The sequence below is a fragment of the Alligator mississippiensis genome, chromosome 5, assembly GCF_030867095.1.
Source record: "Alligator mississippiensis isolate rAllMis1 chromosome 5, rAllMis1, whole genome shotgun sequence".
NCBI lineage: Eukaryota > Metazoa > Chordata > Crocodylia > Alligatoridae > Alligator > Alligator mississippiensis.
In genome coordinates, this window is record NC_081828.1 from 186,379,291 (window position 1) to 186,400,297 (window position 21,007).

Below are 21,007 nucleotides of genomic sequence, written 5' to 3' on the forward strand. Positions count from 1 at the left end.
CACGACTGCTTATTTGTCAGATTTACCCCTGCTTTTTCACAGCTGACCTTCCCTGAAGGTCATTCCACTATCCACCACCTGTGTGGATGTGCTGGGTAGCAGCACAGCTCTGCCACCAGGCCTCAGTCTACAGTACTTCATCGAAATGCCAGGCAAGTTACTAGAGCAGTTCCTATAGTAAGGAAAAATTAGACTTTAAAATGTCCTGCAATTAAAATACTCAGTAGAATTAAACAGTTTCATTGTTATCATTTTATAATTATTCATTTCATGGTTCCTACTTTAACAGTTTTTTTTCTTTAATTCACTGTATAATTCTGAATTATGCAGAATGTATTCATCACTTTTGCCCATGTGGATGCTATTTAAATAAGTCTACTTTTGAAGTTACTTCCATACAGTAACATTTTGAGCTATAATCTAAGCTTGGTAGTGCTATATAACAAATTATAAGAAGCAATGTACTGTACATAGTATGATCCTAATTCTATCCAGGGATTGTGCTGGCATAGACCAAGACAACAGAACTCAATATTTTTGTTCAGAGTGGAATTATGACTTTAATTTATGTACATTTTTCAAATATATTATCTAAATTAATATATGTTTAGAAAAAAATATTTTTCTCCCTCTGCTGTAATACAGATCTCGTCCTTTCCTCACTTTACATATGTTTTCAATTCCTCCATCTTCTTCCCCGCTTGAATTACTTGAGTATTTACTGGCATCTACACGCGCGCACATTTGGGAGCAGATTTGCTCTGGCCCCCTGCGGCAGCCAGGGTTGCTCTAGGCTCCCCCTGGGTGTTACCCCAGGGGCTGGCAGGGACCACAGGGAGCTGGGAGATTGCTCCCTGCCTCCAGGAGCTGTCTACTGCTAGGGGCGGACTCCAGTGGTGGATTTCAGGCACGGACAATGTCCCCTTGCCCTGGCAGCAGGGAGCTCCTGGCTCCAGCTTCCTGATCGGGGACAGGGGGCTTGGAAAGAGCTGCAGGGGAAAAGCAGGTCCCAGCCGCCTGCCCTCTGCCTCAATCCACTAGTTTCCGCCCAAGCAGGTGCTTGCTGCCCCACTGCCAGATTAGGGCAGAGGGCTAGGACCTGCCCCTCCCCCTCAGCTCTTTCCAAGCCCTGTGCCTCACTTGCCCAATTGGGGCACAGGGCTGAGAAAAAGCTGCAGGGCTGTAAAGCATTTCATGTAGATGTACCCAGTGTAAATGAAACACCCTCTTATAATTGAAGACATATCCACCTTGCTTTTGCTTAACATTTTGTGTTACCTTGGCATAAGCATGTAGGAATAAACTGTTCTTCAGGCACATGTAAGAAGAATTACCAGTAATTTATTACTGTATCACACATGATCTTATTGAATGAATATAAGTGTCAATGATGATGCATCTTCCTGTTACCTTTCTTTACAGGCAGAATCAATGTGGTTTCATTATAGAGACTTGTTCTCTTTTTTTAGTTTGCCATAGCTGGCATAGATGGAGTAAGTTAAAATAATAGAGATTAGAGAAGAAAGTTAAGAATATTTGCTTCAAAACATTAGGATTTAGGGTTGTTATAAGTTAAATGAAATGCTAACTTGTTATGGTGGTATGGTAGGAAACTGGTCCAGTAACTTAACAGTGGCCCCATCTACATGAGATGCTGAATTCCCAGTCATTACTGCTTGGTCGTTTAGTACTTTTATAAACAAGTACTAAATGACTGATTTAGTACTTGTATAAACAAGTACTAAATGACTGTGCATTAACAAGGGTTATTGCGCAGTAGCGCCAACAAACAGCTTTTTTATGACACTGATTGCACAGTAGCCCAAGACTACCATGCAATAGCATCACATCACAGTTTCTGCCATGTGATGCTACTGTGCCGTAGTCTTGGGCTATTGTGCTGTCAACATCTTGTGTAGACGTGGCCAGTGGGTCCTAAACATGGCACCAGGAGAGGAAAGTGGTTAAATATATTGCAGATTTTCAGGCTTATTGTCTAAAATTAGCTTCTCAGCAGCAGAAGTGGTAGTACTTACTGCAGTGTTTACCAGAAAGAGTGCAAGGAAAAATAGAATAAATAGAAGTATTTGCTACAGTATTCAAGTGAATGTTTTTGTTTGCATTTGCTTTTTGGGGTGTTATCAGTTGCTCTTTTTTTTTTTTTTACTGTTAAGTTCATTGCATCCCTAGTGTGCCTAGTTTTGATATGCAACTACATTGAAATTCCATTGTTTTTCTAATTAAAATGTGTGTACTTGATTTATTGACATAGAGATCCAACATAGAACATTATTATGGCTGTTTACAGACATAGACAAAAAAACCCAGCGCTTTAAGCTCAGTGTGCGCCTGCACTGACTGAAGCACATGCCCAGAAGAAATGTTGTGTTAGCTGGACCCAGCTTGCCCAATGTCTGTATCCATACAGATGCTGCAGAGCTGGGTCGAACTAATGTGCTGCCTCTTCCAGTAAAGTGCTGTTTTGTTTTGTTTTTTTACATCTGTTAGCAGATAAAGCTCTGAGTTAACACGTGACTTCATTAAAATCTCTTACAGCCCCAGACTAGCCTGCCCTTCTCAGGTTTAGTGAACACAGCTGGATTTTGAGAACATTCTCAGCAGGGCTGAGAAAAATTATTGCCTTGCACTAAAATGCAATACTGTAACTCAGCTTTGATGGTATGTGTATCTATTTTTTGACTACAGCAGTTAAATATGGAGGCCTTTCAGATTCTGAAAAGGGTGGTGTTGGCTGCTGGCTCTCAGCTCACTTTTTTTTCCTGGTGCTTCTGATGTAAGCAAGCAGTTTGTTTATTTTTGTTGTTGTTGTTGTTAACCATTTCCTTCCTTTGAAAAGACACTTAACTTTTCTTTGTGATAAGGGAGACCTATCACCAACTGGTTACATTCAAGTCAAAACAATGTAGGCAGGACACATACTATGGTAAATTTTAACAGCATCTTTACTACAATTATTTTTACATATGGCATAGCTGATAGGTTTCTATCTCTAACTATTGTACCAAGAACCATTAAACGATTGCTTTATTCCACAACAAAACTAGATTTAACATGTATCCTTCATAGTGGCATTATTTTGTATATACTGTCGTATATTGGCTTTGGCCCTGATTCATTCCTTATCTAGCAAACAGTGCAGTAATTTACCTGAATGTAAAAAAGTGAAAAATGGGTTTAAATACTATACCTGTAGTTTAGTAATTCTTAATGCCCACTTTTACCCTCACTTTGCTTTAAGATAAGTGATCATGCAAGGTTCGGGGAACTGGGGTATTGTGCTCTTTGTTTTTAGTTTTGGAATATGAAGGAAAAGAGAAAAAATAATGAGTAATATATACATTAGTTCCTGAAGTCCCAGCACACAAAAATTGAACAGAAATGTTTGTATTTCGGACTTTCCTGGCTGTTAGTGTGTGATTGCTTTGCGCAGTGTTAAATCAATATATTTAAACGAGTTAGGGGTCAATGGATTCATCCCTGCAAATATGGTTCATAGATTCATAGATGCTAGGGTTGGAAGGGACCTCAATAGATCATCGAGTCCGACCCCCTGCATAAGCAGGAAAGAGTGCTGGGTCTAGATGACCCCAGCTAGATACTCATCTAACCTCCTCTTGAAGACCCCCAGGGTAGGGGAGAGCACCACCTCCCTTGGGAGCCCATTCCAGACCTTGGCCACTCTAACTGTGAAGAAGTTCTTCCTAATGTCTAGTCTAAATCTGCTCTCTGCTAGCTTGTGGCCATTATTTCTTGTAACCCCCGGGGGCGCCTTGGTGAATAAAACCCCACCAATTTTCTTCTGTGCCCCCATGATGAACTTATAGGCAGCCACAAGGTCACCTCTCAACCTTCTCTTGCGGAGGCTGAAGAGGTCCAGGTGCCCCAGTCTCTCCTCATAGGGCTTGGCCTGCAAGCCCTTAACCATACGAGTGGCCCTTCTCTGGACCCTCTCCAGGTTATCCATATCTCTCTTGAAGTGCGGCGCCCAAAATTGCACGCAGTATTCCAACTGCGGTCTGACCAGCGCCCGACAGAGGGGAAGTATCACCTCCTTGGTTCTGTTCGTCATGCATCTGCTGATGCACGATAAAGTGCCATTAGCTTTTCTGATGGCTTCGTCACACTGATGACTCATGTTCATCTTGGAGTCCACTAGGACTCCAAGATCCCTTTCTAATTCCGTTCCACCAAGCAGGTCATTTCCTAGGCAGTAGGTGTGCTGAACATTTTTCCTTCCTAGGTGTAGCACTTTGCATTTCTCCTTGTTGAACTGCATTCTGTTGTTTTCCGCCCATATGTCCAATCTGTCCAGGTCTGCTTGTGGTTGTTCCCTGCCCAACGGCGTGTCCACTTCTCCCCAGTTTTGTGTCATCCGCAAACTTGGACAGAGTACACTTCACTCCCTCGTCCAAGTTGCTGATGAAGACATTGAAGAGTATCGGTCCAAGGACTGAGCCCTGCGGGACCCCACTGCCCACACCCTTCCAGGTCGATACCGACCCACCCACTATGACTCTCTGGCCCTCTAGCCAATTCACCACCCACCTGACTGCGTAGTCATCCAAGTCACAGCCTCTTAACTTGTTCACCAGTATGGTGTGGGATACTGTATCGAAGGCCTTCCTGAAGTCTAAGTATATGACGTCAACCCCTACTCCTGTGTCCAGGCGTTTTGTAACCTGGTCATAAAAAGAGACTAGATTAGTCAGGCATGATCTACCTGCTACGAACCCGTGCTGGTTTCCCCTCAGCATAATTTCTCCTGCCGGGCTCTCGCAAAGGTCAGCCTTGATAATTTTTTCAAAGACTTTGCCAAGGATGGAGGTGAGACTGACTGGCCTATAGTTGCCTGGGTCCTCCTTCCTCCCCTCTTGAAAATGGGGACCACATTGGCCCTTTTCCAGTCCTCCGGGACCTGGCCTGTGCACCACGAGTGTTCAAATATTCCCGCCAGTGGCTGTGCAATGACGTCAGCCAGTGCCTTCAGTACCCTTGGATGGAGCTCATCCGGGCCTGCTGACTTAAACGCATCCAGTTCCTCCAAGTGACTCTGCACCATCTCAGGGTCTACGCATGGTAGTCTGGCGCCCTTCTGCTGCCTCTCTACCATCCCAGTGAGAGACTTGTCTTGCCCCTCACTTAGGAACACTGAGGCAAAGAACTCATTGAGGAGTTCAGCCTTGTCCCCCCTGTCCGTCACCAATTGCTTCTGCCCATTTAGTAGGGGTTCTATTCCTCCCTGGGCCTTCCATTTACTCCCTATATAGCTGAAAAACAATTTCTTGTTATCCTTAACCTGGGATGCCATCCTCAGCTCCATGGTAGCTTTGGCCTGTCTAACTGCCTCCCTACAAGTGCGAGCAGAGCAGGTATACTCCTTTTTGGTAGTCTCTCCCTGTTTCCTCTTTTTATATGCTCCCCTTTTAGCCCGTAGGCTGCTCTGGATTTCTCTGGTCAGCCAGGGAAGCTTTCTGGTCCCTTTCCCTCTTTTTCCTCGTATCGGGATCGTCTCCCTCTGTGCCCGAAGGATCATTTCCTTAAGACACAGCCACCCTTCCTGGGCTTCCATGTCTTCAAAACTCCTACTCTGCAGTGCGTCCTTGACTAATCGTCTGAGTTCATTGAAATCAGCTTTCCTAAAGTCTAGCACTTTCACCCTACTAGTTACCTTACCCACTCGACATCTTATGATGAATTCTATTATTTGGTGATCACTGTCCCCCAGGTGACCACCGATCTGTAGGTCCCCTACCATGTCATCCCCCGTTGCCAATACTAGGTCCAGTAAGGCATTCCCCCTAATGGGACCATGTACCTCCTGCATCAGGTGGAGGTCCTGTACACAGGATAGGAACCTGCGTGAACGGTGGGACTTTGCTGTCTGCGTCTCCCAGCAGATGTCTGGGTAGTTTAGGTCCCACATGACTACCGCCTCCTTAGTTTTTATGGTCTCTGAGAGCTGCCTCAGGAGCCCCAAATCTAGTTCTTCCCCTTGGTGTGGGGGTCTGTAGCAGACCCCTACCACCAAATCCCTTTCTCCTTGACCCCTGTGTAACCTAACCCACAATCCTTCTACTTTCTCCTCCTTTCATTCCGTCTTGATAAGGGTTGATGTATATTGCTCATTGACATAGAGCGCCACCCCTCCCCCTCTCTTCCCCACCCAGTCCTTTCTGTACAGTTTATAACCCTCAATATGTACCGCCCAGTCGTGGGAAGAATCCCACCAGGTTTCTGTTAGCCCTACTAAGTCGTAGGTGTTTTCTGCAAGAAGGAGTGCTAGTTCATCCTGCTTGCTCCCCATGCTCCTAGCATTAGTATATAGGCACTTGAGCCCTGTGACTGGCTCCTTTGTTGCCCCCCGGCTCTGATGCCCAAAGGGCCCCTTATTGCTTACCTGCTTATTGCTTACCTGTGGTGTACTGCTGGCCGCCCCATGGATTGCAGGTTCCCGATGTTCTCCTTCTTCAGGCTGGGCTGTCCTTGTGGGTGCCACATGGTTTGGTGGTCCACAGCTTCCCCCGCCCTCATCTTCCCCTCCCCCGATGAGCCTAGTTTAAAGCCCACCGGAGGAGATCCGCCAACCTAGAAGAGAACACACGCTTACCTTTGGGGGACAGGTGAAGCCCATCCCAACTGAGCATGTCCCTCGTCGTGATGTGCGGGTCATTGTCAAGGAAGCTGAAGCCTGCCGCGAGACACCATTGCCGAAGCCGCCAGTTGGTCTCTCTAATGCAGTTCTTGTGTCGTCTTCCATGTCCGCTCACTGGTAGGACAGAAGAGAATACCACCTGTGCACTGATCTCCCTCAGCACGCCGCCCAGAGCATGGTAGTCCGTCATCAGGTGATTGGGGCTTCTCCTGGCCGCATCATTAGTACCCACATGGACAAGGACCATGGGGTAGTAATCGGTGGGCTGAATCCTGGCCTGGATTATTCCCGTCACGTCCTGAATCTTTGCTTCGGACAGGCAGTATACCTCTCGTGTTGAGGGGTCCTGGCGACAAATGGGCCCTTCCGTACTTCTCAGGATGGAGTCTCCTATGACGATCACTCGACGCCTCCTCCTCTGGGTCCGCTTGGTTCTCTTGACCTGTTCGAAGTGTGGCATCTGAATAGGATAGGTGCTCTGAATGATGTTGGCATCTGAATAGGATAGGTGCTCCCATGTGAAAGGATACTTCTTTATTGCTCATAAAAAGTCCATTTTCCTTTTTTGTAATAAAAGCAAAAGGGAAAAAACCTCATGCAACTAGAAATATGGTCAGCAGGAAATATTTCTCTCTTACATAGAATTGGCAGATGGAACTTAATGGCAATGCCTTTCTTTAGGTATGCACTATATACAGTGAATTCACATCAAAATCTGCTGTTCTAGATAATTGAAAAGTTCCTTATTTTTTGTAACATACTGTAAGTGACTGCTTCTGCTTGTTAAAGGGAAATACTGCATGGTATTATTGTTCACATTTTGCCTTCATAAAGGCAGGAAATATGTTTTAAATTACTAAATGACATCCTAGATCATAAATGACATTTGAAAAAAATAACAAGATATTTGGAAAATATCAAGGCAAAGCTTGCTATTTTAAAGAAATACATGTATTCCAGTGACTTACTTTCTACATAAAAAAAATACTGAAGCCAGAAGACCACCTAGAGAGCATTATTAGGGATTATGGACTAGTTTGGCAAGCAACAGGCCAGAGGCAAAGTCTATTGCTTGTCAAACCAGTCTGTAATCCTAATTAATGCCCTCTCCAGAGAGTTGGTGGCTAACCAAAAATATAATAGCCAAGTTTGTTTCTGCTTCTGCTAAATATGTTATTTTTGTGTCTTATATTTTTGTGCTTTAACTTATGTATTTTGAGTGTGTGTGTATTAGAAACTGTCTGGAAAAGGGAAAACAGCCTTCTCGTATGTATGCCCTGAACCATTTCTGTTTTAACTGACTTGAATCTAGTTTCTTGGTTTAATGCCCAATATGAGAGATTTTTGGTAGCCAAGCCAAAGTGATCACAGAAGTTCAGTTTTATTATAAAGAGTATTTGGCTGTTTTTTCTGGTAGATCAGAGATTCACAGTCAAGTACTGCCCTTGGTTCTGAACCAGAAAAGTACTTGAGAGATACTGTCAAAAACTGTAGAAGTCTCACTGAAAACTTTGACTTCTAGGTCACCTCAGTATTTTTGAAAATGTTACTACACCTGTATCACTTCAACCACACTTGCATTGCAACTACTTGACTTCTTAGTTATGCCCCTCTTTAAGCAGGCCCTCATAATTAGAGGAAGAGCAGCAGATGTGCTTCCGTTTGGAGCTTTTGCTATGAAGTCCTCCTGCAAGCAGAGCAACTGAGGAGGATCCACCCTGGTGTGCAATTTCTGATTACCCAGCACTAGGCAGTTGGCAGTAACATGCATGCTAGCTGGGTGAAGGAGGGAGCTGGTTATGCCCTATAAACTTCAGACCATACTGGGGTAGATGAATCTAACAATGTAATAATAAGCCCTCTTTTAAATGCTGTGGAATGATTCTGTGGTGCTTCATGTACAATAGGAAATGATTTTCTATGTCCCACAATTCCTAGGTCTCACAATTCAGTGTAGTGTGTAGAAGAACTGAGATCTAAGTTACTAGGTGTGATGTCTTTTGAAATGTTTTTCCTAGGTATGCTTTAAGAAGGATGTGTGAGTTGCCATGCGGTATCTAAAATACACTTTTTAAACCAGTCACCTTTGTTTAGTCCGTGCACAACTTTTACTGGCAAGGTACACAGAACAAAGAGAATTGTACCTTTTATTTCTTTATTTATAAATCTCCTGTGCATGACTTCTATTATTATTCATTGAGGAAAATCTATATGCTGTACTGAGTAATATTTGAGTAAATAGAGAAAATGTGAAGTGCGGATAAACTTCTGGGAACAAATTTTTCATTGTATTAAGCTATTTGTGTTTAAATTTAGTAGTTAAAATACATCTTTTTGGCCTGATTCAAAGCCCACTGAAGTTAATGATAGACTTTCCATTGACTTAAATGATCCTTGGCTCAGTTCTTTTGTGTATAATTTATAAGTGCCACTGCATAATGTCAAGACTTGCACATCATGTCTTACTCTCATGTTTGTGTCAAGAGCAAGAAGCAAACACAAGGTCAAATTGTTATCTTGTTGTCACATGAAGTCCCATTTCTATGAATATTAATATTGTTATTATTTTTGTTTTATGTAAAGCTGAAAATAGAAAAATTTTACATGAACAAGAAGTTGAAAAATGCCTCATAACCCTTTTGGGAACTGATAATGATGGAGTAAAAACAGCTGTATCCCAAGCTATTTCTGCTATGTGTGAGAATCTTGCTAGCAAAGATGCATTTGGAATCCAAGGTGAGTAAACTGGCGAGGAGCTGGAATTAGAATGTGTAGGCTCCGTTCTATAAGGAGCATACTGCCATTTTGCAATTTACCATGGCTAATTTAAAGCTGCATGTATACAATTATATCTTTTTCAAAGGGATTCCCCAGTTAGTTCAGTTGCTAAGCAGTGACAATGAAGAGGTAAAAGAAGCTGCAGCCATGGCTCTGGCTAATCTGACAACAGCCAACCCTGGCAATGCAAGGTAAGTGTACAGTGAATCAAATGTTGTATAAAATGCTTACCTGGAGAAATAACAATATTTTGATTATTAACCCCCCCCCCCCTCCAACTACTATCTAACCCCCAAGATTGATTTATTGCTTCAGTTTTGCTTTAGCTCTTTTTCCAGAGTTCTTCAACCAATTAACCAGAACAGGTTACTTTCCATAGCTGTAACAAATCCTCTGGTATCCTTTGCTTTGGCAGAGAGAGATATGAAGTCAATGTAATTACAGCAGAGATGTAAGTAGTGTTTGTGAGGAACATAAGGAATACATGATTAATAATCCAAGGGCTTGAACCTCTGCATATATTTGAAGAGTTAAGATCAGTAAGATGTTCTTTGAAGCTTGAGGTTTCTTGCAACATTTTAGAACCTTTGGAAGCCATTTTCTGAGATGGAAAATATTTTCATAAAACATTCTAAGGATCACTTCTGCCTTTTTCCTTTCTTATATCTTCCCAAGAATATAAAATGTTATTAGTGTTACCTTTTTCTAAAGACAGCAAAAATGTAATTGCAGTACTCAAGTAACAAAAGATGGATGATTTCACCATAGATTCTAAAATAATTTAATCATGATTAGCTAAATTCTGGTATCAGAGTTGTTGATGAATATGCAGACAAATCAGAGTAATTCCAGAGTACTTTGACAGGGAATTCAGAACATTTAAACTGTGAAATTGGGCAATATTGCAAACATTTATCAATAAACATGTTTGAATTTTTAATTAATTTTGCTTTGGTTATGTTCATGCCAGTTTGTATTTGATTTCTCTGAATATTTCTGAACTGGTAAAACATGATATTTTAAGTTTGTGTGCTTGTGTATTTGGAGAAAAAGAATTTTAAATGTGCATTCTGGAAGTGTTTATAATCCTTTCAAGGAACAAAACCAAAACTGTGGGACATAATATGAACAGTCACAAGTAAATAACACTAATCAAATGGCAAGCCATATACTAAATAAAACTCCCCAAAAGTTTCTTAGGATACGTACAAACAATTGTTACACTCAAGGTAATTATGACCTGTTCACAGATAGTCTGTGAGGTGAAAATCAGGCATAACTCACCAAATGACTTATTTGTTACAAATAATTGACTCAGCATTAATAGCCAATAGCAGTAATTTACCATTAACATACAGAACTGTAATTTGCCACAAGAGGACAATAATCTGTTCTCAGATTCATACAGTAGCTTTTCATTATGATATTCTGTTCTCCTAAGTGTGCACGTGTCCAGTCAATGTCAGTAAGAGACGTATGCACAATAAAAGAGCAGCGTATTAGAATCTAGGGGCGTGTATAGAAACAGGGGCCCTAAATTGAAGCGGTGGGTTTTTAAAAACACTGCTTCAATGTAGGGCAAAGTAACCCCCTGTGTTGTGTACACCCGTGTCTTACCTGCCTCTCCGGCAGTGGGAAGGGGAGGGTGAACTGCTGGCAGGCGGAGTGGTCCCTGGGCTGCGGTGGGGGCATCTGGTGCTTCCCTCCGCAGCAGCCCCCCCCCCAGCGGCACCCACCCACAGGCATCTGGCTCGGGCAGTCCCAGAGGGCACCTCAGACACAGAGGGAAGGACCGGGTCCCTGTGCAGCTCATGCAGGCAAGCAGGCTCCAGGGGGAAAAAAAAAGATCAGGCTTGCCGCTTTTTTCTTTTTCCTTTGGTGGATCATGCCTTCCCGGGCTGTTGCCAGGCTGTCTGCACAGCCCCTGAGCTGCATGGAGCCCGGTGCTTCAATCCACAGTGGTAGAGCAGCAAACTAAAACTCCTCACAGGTGTTTTAGTTTGCTGCACCCTAAAGTCATTTAAGGCGCATTACACTGCTGGATGTGCTACAGCGACTGGAATTAATGTGCAATATGCCACTGATCCGTGTAAACACCAACACCATTAAAATGGTGCAAAAGCATTTAACCTGCTTTAAAGTGTTGTGCGCACACGCCCCTTATTTCATGTACACACGCTCTAGGGATCAAACTTTCAGCCATACTATAGCTGCTTTGAGTAGTCCAGCTTGTTGAAAATTCACCCCATGCAGTGAAATCCATTGATGATGTTGAGCTAATGTAGCAGTTCTATGCCACCTCCTTCAGTCCCCAGTGCCAGGGAGATACCAGAATGTCTTTTCAGATTTGTGGTCTCTAAGAGTCAGAGGCAGCCTTCTGGTTGCTCAAATCAGGTGCAAGCCAGGTAAAATCAGGGGAAAGTGGCTTAAATCTACTCGGTTCTTTTCCTTCTCACAGTGCTGCATCAAGCACAGTGTAAATAAACCATACAATCTAGGTCTACTCTGGACATGAGGGACTAATAATTGACCTTAAATATGCATAGAGGATGTATGTTGTGTATGACTTGCTAAACTTTATTTCTAAATCAAAGGCATTAATAATTTAGAGATGAGCCAAAGCCTGATAAATGAGTATATAAGGACAAAGTCTCAGCTGACACAAATTGACAAAGTTCTAGCTCACTAGCTGAGAATCTGGACCATATTTGTTTTACATTCATATTCATCAGAAAGCATTAAACCAGGTTTTCAATTTGAAAATAATTTATTCCAGTCTGACCAACTGTAGACCACATTTCATCCTAGAATAGGTTTCTTTTTGATCTTTCTTATAAAAGATTAAAATAGGAATATATAATAAAAATGTTGATATATCTTTATAATGATGTGAAGTTTTTGTATAATGATTTTCAGAAGATTCTAATCCCAACTGGAAATAATGAGAATAAAACTATTGTATTGGTTGTATATTAGACCCTTCTTATAAGCCCCCCAGAGTGTTAAATCATAAAGCCAATGGCAACATATAAATCTTATGTGACAAGACCAGTATAAGAACTAACTTAAAGGAGTACAACTGATGATTTTTATTTCAGATATTTTTGGTTAGTCATTAGTCAGCTAGGTCACAACATTTAATTTTATTAGAATTATATACACACACTCTACATTATCACATCTTATGTAGAATGCTTTTATGATCTGCATGAGCTGAAGGATGTTTGCTCTGTCCTTTCAATGTGTAAACTACACATTACAGGATGGAAAATGGATTTTGGATGTTGCATATTTTGATACCTTTTTTGTTAATGATACACCATCATGAAGTATCACATATATTTCATTCAATATGACAGAGAATGCTGTTCAAAATAAATTATGGAATTAATATTCTCACAAAAATATTTTGCTGGCTGTGAAGAATAGAGCCTTCCACTGATCCACAGTACAGGTTCCGTGCAGGCAATGGACAATGCTGTCTTCCTCATGCTGCCCCACTAATGTGTATCAGCCTTGACCTTAAGGGGCCTAACTCCAGCAATGAAAGGATAGTTCAGTATCCTCCTTTAATCAATCCTTTGCTGCTCTGCTGAGACAGCTAATAAAGGTGTCAAGAATGGGGTGGGGGAGGGGGCAGGATTTGTAATTAGAAGACCTATTCATTAGAAACTGGACAAAGACTAGCTAAGCATTTAACTGAAGTCCCCAAACAGCTATCAACTGATAAAAAAGTTAGATAAATTGGTCACTCCAGCCTTTGAAATATTTAAATTGATGATCCAGAAGGGAAAGACTTGACATTCCATTGCCAATGTTCTGAGTCACCTGGTTCCCTAAGAAAAGTGTAATTTAAATGGACCTTTATTTTGACCTTTACAAGTATGCATCTAATACTGCTGTTGCTAATTTTTAAAAATATTCCAGGTTTTAGACATTTGCTAATAACTAAAGGTCATACTGAGCTACATTAGCAAGACAAAGCTCTCCATTCACAGAAATGCAACACACTGGCATAGGAAAAAATAGCAATGTCAAATGCTTCATTAGTTGGATGATTTACACAATCTACAATGATGCTCTGATCTGAACTGGGAACTGTTATAATTTTTTATTTGCAGTCATCAAGCTAAATAACAAAAACATACTATTGAAAAGTACACAGGAGTTTAACATTATATAAACATACTCTAATATACAACAGTCATGCCAAATATTGATTTGATGGTGGTGTTATGCATAAATGTGGATCATAGTTTTACATCCATCCTTAATATATGTATTGGGTTTTGTTTTAAGGCTTTCTTTTGGGAAGAAGAAAATACCAGCGTGTACTCAACTGAGAAATTTTCACCCATTTAAATTTTTTACAATAAGCAATATTACATTTTATAACTGTAAAATGTGATATCATTTGACCAACGGAATAACATTTTCGATTAAATGGCATCAAGGTCTGTGAAATCTGTCTATTTAAGAAGTACCCAGACACCAGGACAAACTCCTGAATGTTGTATATTGTGAAAAAATAAAAAATGTGTTAGGAGTACTAACATTAGTAGAATTGGCTCTGAGGTCACAAGATTTTTTAGGCCTAGGGCACATTTCAGCAACATTTTACTATTCATTTATAACATCACTGCCATCTATTGGGCACTAAAAGAAATCATTCTAGGATGTATAACTAGTTGTAGCAGGGGTTTAGGTTGTAGCCGTGTTGGGGACATAGGCAGATTGTATGGTTTATTTAATTACCGGTGGGGGCACATTTCTCACAGGAGGGCCACTCTCTCTCCAATCTCTCAGTCCTGATCCTCAAGGGAAACTTACACAACACTTCCCAGAGACGAGCCTATGAGCTCCATTTCATCAACCTGCTGGATACTAGAGATCATGGACTAAACATAGACACTGGATTTTTGATACATTACAATCTGCCTGGCAACTGACTCCCCAGCCCAGCCCCTGGCTTCTTTACTTTTCATTCCATCCAGGAAGAGCACACACCAACTGCTACAGCTTCCTTAGCCTGATGAAGGGTTTTTGAACCCGAAAGCTTGCTTAATAACTATTCTCCAACCATTTGGGTTGGTCTAATAAAAGATATCAAATTCACCCAAGGAACCTTGTCTAACTAGTTGTAGAACATGCAAGAAGCAAGATTTGCTTAGGAATATATTTTATTAGGCCAACTTTGCAGTTGGGAGAGATGCTAGACATGCTTTTGGATGCCAAATGGCCTTCCTCAAGTCTGGAAAAGAAGCAGATGCAGCCTAAGCTAAACACAGTACGAGTTACACTGATTACTTTTGTTTAAAACTATGAGGCAGATGAAAGTGAACACTTTAAAAAAGGGAAATGAGTAGTAAACCAGTGCAGCAAAGAACTTATTTGATGTAGTTACAGACTAAATGGAGAGCAGTTGAAATAATTAAACCTAATTGTAAAAAAAATAAATTGAAAAGAAAGGAGGCTCATTATCACCAGTAGAGCAAAGACAGGTTAACAGAAGGAGCGGGTAAAATATAATGGGAAGTCCATGGGTTTGGTGTCCACTAAGGTTATTTTTGTTCTCAGGTCCAGCTTCTAGCAGTATTCCCTCTTCCTTTTAAAATATGGTGAAATTCTGTTGCCTCTCAATTATGTAGGATAAGCTATCTGTGGTGAAAATAATAATTAAACATTAAATGAAATTAGTTAGTTATCCTAGGAGATAATGTGAACTCACGCATGTTAAAAATCTGAAACTTGATTGGACGTAAACCTGTCTGACCACATTTTTTTTGTGTGGTGTTATTTCGTTTTAGTTGTCATTTTTAATGGCTGCCTTAGTAATGCTGGTTACATTTAATTTTATGGAAGAAATAGGCTCCTAAACTTAGAGGTAAGCTAAGTCATTCAGACCATCCAGGAAAATCAGCAAAAAACTATGCAATGTATATTTTAATATTTAAACAAAAGGTATGGCTTTAGCTAGAATTTGTTTGGAGGGAGAAGGGAGAGCAGTTTGTTTCGGATGTATCAAGGGCCAAAGGGAATTATAGTACATCATCACTGCTCTGACAGAAAACAGGTCCAGGTAACCATTAGTCACCTGCCTGAGATTTTCTAAATAATACATCAGGATTTGGGGAATGGCAAACTTTCATCCCAATAAGAGTAAGGTTACCAAATCAGAAGGTGTTTAATTTTGAATTCCTTAATTTTGATTTTTAATTGGGCTAAATGGAGCTGCTCATGTCAGTAAAATTCTATCCCCATGAGGAACAATCTAGTCTCTTTGTAGTACAGGAAACCCTCACTATTCTTGGTCTCAAATATTCACGAATGCCGAACCCATATTTTAAATACACTTAAAGGAGCTCCTTGGGAGCTCCGCACTTGCCACCACCGGGCTCCCACCACTGCTGCTAGGCTCCTGCCACTGCTGCCCCGCTTCCCCCGCTGCCGCCGTGCTCCTGCCGTCGCCAGCTCAGCCATGTCCCCCCAGCCGCCGGGGGCACTGCATTCATGAACACAGGCGACGTTCATAAACACAGTGCCTTATTTGCAGATTTTGCCATTTGCAGGGGATATGAGAACGTATCCCCCGCAAATGGCGAGGGTCTCCTGTATCTGTATGTCTGTTTACTCAGATGTGTGTTTGCAGGATACAGATGTTACACTATACATCGGGATTTTGTTGGTTTTTGACAAAGCTGCTCCAGCATCTGTTGAATAGAATGGGACTCAGACTATTTACATAAATAGGCAGGGGCTACAGTGGCATGGATGCTAAGGTGCACCCTTGACCTCCCAGAAGTTGCAAGTTTGAGGCCATAGCAGAAGTGCTCGTGGCACGGCCCTATCAGGTTCAACAGATCTGCAAATTCTGCTCAATACCTTGTCATGACAAGGAGAAGAGGAGGACCTAAATGGGCAGTGGATCTTCTCCATACTGAAATTCACATGCTGGTTTATTGATCCAGATTATCTCTCATTCCATTGCATATGGATAATGCTGTATAAATAATAGTAAACTGAACCTCTCCTGTGTTGAGCTCTGTGCTATTCTTTTTAAATAAAGAGTTTCAGTATTCAGCAATAACATTCTTAACCTTGGTTTAACACTTTAAAACTGGGGAGTGCAACATCTAACTTGTTCACAGAAGCATGTGCTTTCATAGGCTACAGCTGACTGGGTTAGGTTCACACACAAACAGAGAGTAACACCTCTTTCATTTTGATCTTTTAGAGTTAGCAGTGAAGTATTAATGTGTAAGACTATGCAAATGATCATTTATAATACAGGTTTTATAGTGTTTCTGATTTAATAGTCTGATTTAATAGTGTTTCTGTTTTAGAACAGAAATTTTATACTCCTGAAGGAGGAACAAACAAAAGAATTTCACTAGCTGTATTGTATGACAGGAATATGTCTTAATACTGCCCTCTAGTGCCAGAGTGAATTATATTTTTGTGGCATTGTGCTTAAAGAGGAGGACTTGTTGTTTATCTAGATGTCAGTGTTGGTATTTTTTACATTAGTACCAAAAAGGCTGCAAAAGCTGTTGGGCCATTATACTCTTCGATGCCTCAGTTCCCTGCAGTGCAATCACCCGGCTTCTTAGCTGCAGAGGACAGATACTGTTTCTGGAGCCTCTAGATGCCAAATCTTGGTTGACCAGGATAGTTTTCCTTAAAAAACACAAGACTGTCTACCTCTAGGTTGGAGACTGTTAAGCTTGAGGGTCGCAACAGATTTTCATAAAGTAGTAAAAGTTGCACACCTCTTATAGTGTTGAAAGTCACTGATAGATGCCACAATTTATTGAATATTAAGTTTAGTGAATAATCTTATCAGGCAGTCTTGCTGAGACATTTGTATATATGTGCTAAAAATATCATTAAAGAAACATATGTGTTGTAACATCAAACAAAGTCCAGAAATAGAAGGTTTAACAATGCACCATAAAGATGTCATTCTGCCCTCTTGTGAATCGTAATGTGACACAGCTCCTATGAAGAAAATATTTGATTATGTATTTGGAGACTGTGTCATACACACAAGAAGTAGAATCACGGTTGCATATGCAAACTTAAATCTGGAATTTTCATAACTGTTGAGTGCTTGACTTCACAATCTCAATAACATTGCTTTAATTTTGTGCTTTGTATCTAGTTTCTTAGAGGTTATTTTAAAGACAAAACAAAATCTGTAACAATTCCTCCCTTATGAATCATTTGAAGGGTTTGAACTTCCAGTATGGCAATACAGACTGCTGCCATTTGAGCTAAATTAACTGTTGGCAGGGAAAGACTGTCATTTTACAGACAGGACGGACCTCCAAAGCCAGGGGCTGGGTCTGAGGGATGGTTGTGGAGAGACCTGCCTGGCACAGCATTGTCCTTTTTCCCAGGAGCTGGGGAAATTCCTGATTCATTTGGTATACCTAGAGGAGAAGATGGGTCACTGGAGCTAAGCTATATCCAGGATGTGGCTGACAGTAACCTGGACCTGGTTCTCTCCTCACCTTTTTTAGCTTCCCTGTTACTACTGCTCTGGCATCTCCTGGATGTTCCCACAGGAGTGTCTGCTACTGCTGTTTGGGCAACAGTTTGGATTCCAGCCATAGGATGTTCATGTTAACAGTTTTCACATGCTCCAAAATTATTTTGACCAGCAGAAATGTGAGAAGGGAAATATGAGAGGTAAGGGAGTTTTGTGATATCACTTATTGCGAGAGATACTGAACAAGCATTTGGGCCCAAAGTGACCTTCCTTTTGAGAAATAGTGATGCTTGGACAACTAAACCACGGTGCAATTTCAGAGGTCAAACAAGCGGTTTTGTAAATAAAAGCTTTTATTTTCTCTTCTGAATTTTAAGCTGTTTTGCAAACACTGAGGTGGTAAAATTTCTCAAAAAAATTTGCAGAATTTTTCAGGATGAAGAGTTCAGCTTCCTAAATACAGAGTTCATAATGGGAACCCCAGTAATATAGAATTGACCTTCAGTATGTTGTAGTGTTATAATTGACGTCTTGGTAACTTTGTGAAGTAAATTTAATGATAACTGTTGAAATGTATTAGTAGATCTCTGAACAAGTGTCTGCTGTTCTAGTCCTCACCAACCCTGGCAGTTTAAGGCCTAGTGGCTCTGGACCACTAGGTTTATTGGTAACAGGAACATAAATTTGTCCCTGAAGCAGAGGATGAGTATTGCTTGCTTAGTGATATCTAAATTGTAAGTTTTATTCTGACATTTTTCTATGTAGATGCTACAATTAGGGAATCTGAATCTCACTGGAAGGTGCGTTCTGTACACTCCTAATACATACATTAGCCATAAGCTCACTTGTACATCACAAAAATCTGAAACACTAAATGATGCCTTAAATGATGCTGTAAATGCTGAATGAATGTGTATTATGCAATAGGTTGCTTTTAGAAATGATTAAATACCAAAACAAGGTGAAGTTTCTGATAACCCCAAAAACATTTATTGCACACGATTAATCTTGTCATATTATAAGCATAATTTAATGAGGAGTCAACAAACCATATAATAAAAACAGGGAGAACAAATATGCTTCATGAGGATTGCAGGCTTGTTTGATTCTGCTGTTTCCTTGGGCTTTGAATTTGCTTTAAAATCAGGAATTATGTAATTGAACTGGATCAAAAATGCCTGGTGTGAAAATGAAGTAAAATCATTTAACACAGATAGGGCCTGATTTTAAAAAATGAGTGCATGTAATTAGATGCATAATTTGTATGCATAATTTACATGCAATTATGTATTAAAATAAGGTATGCACATGCATAAATGGCCAGCTAAGCACCTCACACAATCATGGTAATTTTGCACGCAAATTAAACATGCAGTTGCAAGTATATTTTGAACACAAAGTCCATAAGGAGTCCAGCATCGTTTTTTGGAAAAATAGCATTTGATTTTTCTGAGCTACAATTCAGTGAAATCTTTCCCTTGACAACTGTGTCATAAGGGCTTAATAGAACAGAATTGAAAATAAATAGAATATAAACAAATATATTTAAAGTAGTGGTAGAGGGGGCAGAGAATAACATACTGGTTATTTGTCTTTTGAGTGTCAATCTCATGAGTGTTAATTAAGCTCAGCCCTGAGTAAGCTGTGGTGCAGGGCTGCGTCCCACAAAATAACTAAGGAAGGGCTTTTGTGAGATACAATGGATACAACCCATCTCCAAGCTTACCAGTGTACAGGTGGAATGCACAGTCTTTACCATATATTTGAAATATGCTTCTGCTTCCCTCAAGTGACATAGACATGGGAAACTAGAGGCATGAGACCATTTCTCTGTCTCATTTAGGATAATTAATGTGGAATTGTAGTTGCTCAAACTTGCTTAGTTCCCCTGAACAAGGGTCAGGGACAGAGAGGACAAAAGCTCCTTGGGCCCTTTCCTTCGCATATACTACCTGAAGAAAGTAGCTCATTACTATTATTGCAATGCTAGTATTATTATTGCAACCTAAGGGCCCTGCTGTGCCAGGCACTATACAAATGCAAAACGAGGATGATCTTTTCTCTAAAGGGCTTGCAGTCTAGATTCAGGGAGTTGTTTTCTAGCTTTCACTGACGCAGATGTTTTCATCTCTCTCTATGTTTTCATTTGGACAAAACTGTGATCTCTCTTATTGTACCCTCAGGTTACCAGATTTATAAATTGACTTTTCATGTGATCCACAGGAGACATAGGACAGAATCCTCTTGCCCCAAGTAACCACATAAGTAGCCCATAAATGCCACCCATGCATCTATTTATGATTCTACTCCACATTTTTTCTGAATGAACTGTAGATACACATGTGGATGAACTACGTCACTATGCTGTAGCCACGTAAACTGCTTGTGTAGCCGGGGAGCATGCTAATTACACGCCAGCATAGTAGCTGCATGCATCCCAAAGGGATTCTCCTATGTAGCATTAGCTGTCCACAGTCAATATGGGCCATAGCTAGGTGAGAAAATGTAATTGTACTAACAGGATGACTAGCAGGACTTTGACGTTCACCCCAAATACTGCTGCTGAACCACTTAGTAACCTAATTGCAGCTAGAGCAGTGCTTCTCAAACTATCTGATGTGGCGGACTGGCAATTTTTTTTCCAGCGGGCCAGGGACCGGTGCTCGGTTCAGCCAGTGGCAGCAACTGTGTGTAACAGCGCTACACAAATGCGCGACCGGCTGTTTCTTTCTCTTTCCTTACCTCGCATGATGTGACGTCACCTGGAATGTTGGAACGTATGAACTGTGGCGCTATGACATCAATGTTATGCTTCTGAAAATATATTTCTTTCTCCTGGCAACTCACTGCAGACCGGAGACCAGTGGCTCGCGGACTGGCACCAGTCCGCAAACCACCACTTTGAGAAGCACTGACCTAGAGCACATAAAAGAGGCAGTAGGGAGAAAAGCAGGTGAGACACCTGAGCCAGGCAGCTTCAGGCAACTAAGGGGACTCCAGAGAAAGCAGTTAGAGATGGGGTTAGGGTATGCAGGTTAGCTATAAAAACTGGAGGTCAGAGTAGG

General features: G+C 41.1%; 1 protein-coding gene across 9 annotated transcripts in view; it reads left to right on the forward strand.

Annotated features, from left to right (window-relative positions):
• Positions 1–21,007, forward strand: part of ARMC3 (armadillo repeat containing 3) — a 143,341-nt gene that overhangs the window by 72,757 nt on the left and 49,577 nt on the right. For all 9 annotated transcript variants that reach the window (XR_009462671.1, XM_014608959.3, XM_019497709.2 and 6 more), the window contains 2 exons: positions 9,257–9,409; positions 9,537–9,642. Coding sequence is in view for 8 of the 9 variants with exons in the window: in XM_014608959.3 (XP_014464445.1) it covers positions 9,257–9,409; positions 9,537–9,642 (259 nt within the window). In the remaining variant the exon portion in view is untranslated. The remainder of the gene's footprint in view (positions 1–9,256; positions 9,410–9,536; positions 9,643–21,007) is intronic.